Consider the following 5,135-nt stretch of genomic DNA (forward strand, 5'->3'; position numbering starts at 1 on the left):
GGGGGGGAGAGAGACGGGCTGCTTACCGGTGATGTTGACGGTGAAGTTGCCCGTGGCGGTGCCGCTGTCGTTCTTGCACGTGAGCGTGTACATGCCCGCGTCCGACTTCTCCACCTCCTTGATGTAGATGATGAGGAACTCGTCGAACACGGTGAGCTTGACGCGGCCATCGTCCGGAACGGGCTTGCCGCCCAAGGTGAGGCTGATATCCATGGGCTGGTCGCCCGAGTAGAACACCTTGATCTTGGTGTTCTCCTTCTCGGGCAGGTTGAGCTCCGCGGGCATGCGGTCGATCCTGGGCGGAGCTGCACAAGGAGAGAGGCGATTAATCAATATGGAGAACTGGCGGGAAAAGTGAAAGCAAAGGTAACAGTAAGGGTCATTTGACGGCGGGGGTACTTACTTCCAACCTTTACCGTGCAAGTGGTCCTGACTGAGCCGCACGGGTTGCTGGCCTCGCAGGTGTAGTCGCCCGAGTCCATGTCCATGACCTCGTGCAGGATGAGCTTGAAGACGCCGTTGTTGTTGTCCTCCATGCGGAAGCGACCGCCACCCGACACGAGCTCGCGGCCGTTCTTGAGCCAGCGCGCGGTCGGCGTCGGCTTGCCAGTGGCCTCGCACTCGAGCGTGAGGGTCTTGCCGAGGCCGCCGCACGCGTTCGACAGCGGGCGCACGAACATGGGCTTCTCGCCGCCCACCACCTCGCAGATCTTGACCGGGGTGGTGCAGGCGCTGGGCTCGGAGCGGCCGGCCGCGTTGACGGCGTACACTCGGAACTCGTAGTCGCCCTGTTCGACCAGGTTGAGCGCGGTGAACTCGCAGTCGGCCACGTTGTAGTCGTTGCACTTGACCCACATGGCGGAGCCGAACTCGCGCTTCTCGATGATGTAGCCCGTGATCTTGCTGCCGCCGTCCGACTTGGGCGGCTCCCACTTGAGGTCGGCGTAGTTCTTGCCCACCTTGACGACGGTGGGCGTGTCCGGCGGCGAGGGCACGCCGAACTTGGGCTTGAGCTTGAACCTGTCGGAGCTCTGCGACGGCTTGCTGTAGCCGGCCGCGTTCTTGGCCTTGACCCTGAACTCGTACTCGTGTCCAGGCAGCAGCGTGTACACGGTGTAGTTGTTGTCCTTGACGAGGTAGTCGTTGGCGATGCGCCACGTCGAGTCGTCGGCCGGGTCGCGGAACTCGACCTTGTAGCCCTGGATGCGTGCGCCTCCGTCGTTGCGGGGGCGGTCCCAGGTGATGGTGACGTTGCCGGCCGCGTCCCAGTCGGTGACGCGGGGCATGCCTGGCGGGTCGGGCACCGTGAAGGGGAACTTGGCCGTGATGGGCTCGTCCATGCCCAGCGGCTCGGACACGCCGTACTGGTTCTCGGCGCGCACGCGGAAGCTGTACTTCTTGTTGGGCTCCAGGCCGATCACGTTGTAGTGGCAACCGCGCACGAAGCTGCTCACCTTCACCCACGACTGGAAGAGAGAGAAACAGACGGGCGGGGATTAGCGGGGCGCTGTGATCGGTGGCGTGGCCAGAGAAGGGTAGGGGTGGGATACTTACGCCGCTGAACGGATCCATCTTCTCCACCACGTAGTTGGTGATGGGGGAGCCGCCGTCGTCTGCGGGCGGCTTCCATGTCAGCGTGCACGTGTCTGGGGTGATGTCGCTCACGTCCAGAGGGCCGATGGGCGGCGTGGGCTTGTCTGAGGAGAGAAAGAGACGGGGAGGCGTTAAATCTCCAACCCACTTCACACGCTCTACCTTTCAAGAAACCGATGCATATCAGCGGATGGCATAAGGCGATCGCGCACTCACCCACGACGAGGACACGGCAAGTGGCAGAGTCCGAGCCCTCCGTGTTGTACAGCTGGATGGTGTAGCTTCCCGAGTCGGTGCGCTTGGCGCACTTGTTGGTAAAGACGGTCTGCACGTCGTTCGTGTCGAACTTGATGCGGTCGTCCTGGAACACCTCGTCTGAGTTGATGAGCCAGACGGGCTTGGGCCGCGGGTTGGCGGTGAAGGGCACGGTGATGGTGAACTCCTCGCCGGCGATCACAGTCATGTCGCGGATGCTCAGGTCGCTGGTGATCTTAGGCGCCGCTGTGGGTGAGAGAAAAGATTGTGAGCTACACTGTTGAGAACCGCCCCGGAAAATCAAAACCAAACGAGTAAGCAAAACTTACAGGGCGGCGAGCGGCAGCAGATGGGGTCCGAGGATGAGCTCCAGGGCCCCTGGCCGGCGGCGTTGACGGCCGCCACGCGGAACTCGTAGTCCCGGTGCTCGATCAGCCCGCTGATCCTGAAATCACACACAAAATTAACATTAACTTACATTGCACTCTTTCGAATGAGGAGGCATCCACGTAAAGAAATGGTGGCCTGTACTAACTTGTGGTTGAGGTCGGGAATGTGGGCGTGAGACGCCTTGGTCCACTTGTCCTCGCTGATCATCCTCTTCTCGATGACGTAGCCCGTGATGGGCGAGCCGCCGTCGTGACGAGGCTTGGTCCACGCGATGGTGATGGAGTCCTCCGAGCTGTCGAGGCGTCGGGGCGCTCCCGGCGCGCCGGGCACGTCGAACGGATGGCGCGCGCGGATCGGGTCCACGGTGCTGGCCGGGTCGGACGTGCCGTACTTGTTCTCGGCGCACACGCGGAACTCGTAGTCCTTGCCGATGGTGAGGTTCTTGCAGCGCACGAAGCAGGTGCCAACGAAGTTGCTGACCGTGTTCCAGTTGCCGGTGCCGATCTCGCGACGCTCCACGGTGTAGTTGCTGACTTGTGCGCCGCCGTCGTCCTTGGGCGGGCTCCAGTACAGTGTGAGCTTGTCGCCGGCGAACTCGTCGGCGCGGAGGTTCTCCGGCGGCGAGGGACGGTCCAGGACGCGGACGTTGAGTGTGGCGGTGTCGAAGCCAGACGGGTTTCGCAGCTGCAGGCGGTACTGGCCAGTATCGCCGCGCTTGGCACCCTTCACCACCAAGCTGGCGTAGTCGTCGGCCAGCTGTTGGTGGATGCGCGGGTCTGACGAGTCCAGGATCGTGTCGTTGGCGAACCAGGACGCAGACGGCTTGGGGAATCCGACGTAGGGCACGTGGATGCTGAAGTCCTCGCCGGCGCGCACCGTGATGTCGCGGACGCCGCTCAGGTCGAGCACAGGCTTGTTGGCCTGTTCCTCGATGATGATGTTTGGCGACGGCCTGCTCGGCTCGGAGCGGCCGACGTCGTTGACGGCGATCACGCGGAACTGGTAGTCGTCGCCCTCCTTGAGGTTGGGCACCTTGAACGTCGTCTCCGGCACGGGCACGTCGTTGACGTCCGTCCAGTCGGGCTCTCCCTTGAGCTTCTTCTGGACGATGTAGCCCTTGATCTTGGAGCCGCCGTCGCTGCGCGGTGGCCGCCAGGACAGCGTTACGCTGTCCTTCGTGATGCGGTCCGGCTTGGGTGGTTCTGGTGGGTCCGGCACCAGGCGCTGGTGCTCGGCCGTGATGGGCTCGGTAGGCTTGCTGGGCTTGCCCGGGCCGGCCTCGTTGACGGCCACGACGCGGAACTCGTAGCGGTTGCCCTCGCGAAGGTCGGGCACCGTGTACGTGAGGTTGGGCGTCGGGTAGTTGTTGCAACGCACCCAGTCGCCGGTGCCGCGCTCCCGCTTCTCCACGTAGTAGCCCGTGACGGGCTTGCCTCCAGACACGGAGGGCGGGGTCCACTTCAGGCTGCAGCTGCTGGGCGTGTACCCGAGCACCTCGGGCTGGCCGGGCGCATCTGGCGGGTCGAACGGACTCTTGGCCACGATCGGGTTGCCCTCCAAGGGATCGGAAACGCCGTACATGTTCTCGGCGCGCACGCGGAAGACGTACTTCTTGCCCTCGGTGAGGCCCTTGACGGTGAAGGTGCACTTGGGGCAGAAGCCCGGCACCTGCCGCCAGTTCTCCACTGCGTACTCGGACATCTCGACGACGTAGCCCGTGAGCTCGCTGCCGCCGTTGTCTTCTGGCGGCAGCCACTCGATCGTGATCTGCTCCTGGTTGACGTTGGGGAACTGCATCGGCCCCTTGGGCGGGCCGGGCCTGTCCACGACGGTGACCTCGATGTCGGCCGAGTCGCTGCCAAAGTCGTTCTTGGCGCGAATCGTGTAACGGCCAGTGTCGTCGCGCGTGGTCTTCTCGATGCGCAGCTTGGTCTCGCCGGAGGTGGTCTCGGTCCAGACGCGGTCCTCCGTCGGCAGCTTGCTGCCATCCCGGGTCCATTCGCAGGTCGGGGTGGGCGCGCCGGACAGCGGGATGTTGACGCAGATGGGCTCGCCGGCGCGGACCTTGATCCTGCGGCCGATGAGGCCGTCCAGGTGCAGCTTGGGGCGCTCCCGCATGGGGCGCGCCGTGCACATGAGCGACGCCTCGCTGGGCTTGCCGGCGCCAGCCGCGTTGACGGCCGACACGCGGTACTCGTACTGACCGCCGTCGTGAACGCGGTCGTCTGTGTACTCCTGGCCCTTGACGGGGTCGCTGTTGAGCTTGATCCACCGGCCGGTGTTCTTGTCGCGACGCTCCACGTCGTAGCCGATGATCGGAGAGCCGCCGTTGGCGATGGGCGGTGTCCACTTGATCTTGATGAAGTCCTTGTCAGAGTCCACGGCCTCGGGGCGTCCTGGCGCGCCAGGCACGCCGAACTGGTTCTTGGCCACGACGGGCTTCTCTGTGTTGAGCGGGTCTGATCGGCCCTGCAGATTCTCGGCCATGACGCGGAACTCGTACTTGGTGCCCTCCAGCAGGCGAGGCACGGTCGCGTGGTTGTACTTGGCGTTGACGTACGACAGCGCTGGTACCCAGCCGCCACCATGCGTCAGGTCGCGCTTCTCCACGACGTACGCGCTGCAAGCAAATAAGACCAACGTCATGTACCTCCGTCTCTCACGTTTAGGGGAGGCTACACTGAAACAGCTATCCCCATGAATAAAAATTTTAAAAAATAGGGGGATATTATTTTCTTGCTCAATATGTCATGAAACTTTGTATGGTGTCTGTAAGTCACAGAGTTATTAAAACTGATTTCTGCGCACTCAATTTGGTTTAATCAGATCTTTAAGATTGTATTTGGTTTCGAATTTGACATTTTGGATCAATGTGAAATTTTTCAATGTTCAAAATT

General features: G+C 62.5%; 1 protein-coding gene across 1 annotated transcript in view; it reads right to left on the reverse strand.

The window, feature by feature from the left end:
- The window catches only part of LOC127751116 (twitchin-like), a 9,131-nt gene extending 4,247 nt beyond the window's left edge, over nucleotides 1-4,884 (reverse strand). Inside the window, exons 1-6 of the mRNA XM_052274190.1 lie at nucleotides 2,384-4,884; nucleotides 2,178-2,293; nucleotides 1,810-2,094; nucleotides 1,555-1,697; nucleotides 404-1,466; nucleotides 27-305 (exon numbers count right to left, since the gene is read on the reverse strand). Of these exons, the coding sequence (XP_052130150.1) occupies nucleotides 27-305; nucleotides 404-1,466; nucleotides 1,555-1,697; nucleotides 1,810-2,094; nucleotides 2,178-2,293; nucleotides 2,384-4,884 (4,387 nt within the window). The remainder of the gene's footprint in view (nucleotides 1-26; nucleotides 306-403; nucleotides 1,467-1,554; nucleotides 1,698-1,809; nucleotides 2,095-2,177; nucleotides 2,294-2,383) is intronic.
- Between the last annotated feature and the right edge of the window lie 251 nt (nucleotides 4,885-5,135).

This window comes from Frankliniella occidentalis, unplaced genomic scaffold (genome assembly GCF_000697945.3).
Source record: "Frankliniella occidentalis isolate FOCC.00 unplaced genomic scaffold, Focc_3.1 Scaffold348, whole genome shotgun sequence".
Classification (NCBI taxonomy): Eukaryota; Metazoa; Arthropoda; class Insecta; order Thysanoptera; family Thripidae; genus Frankliniella; species Frankliniella occidentalis.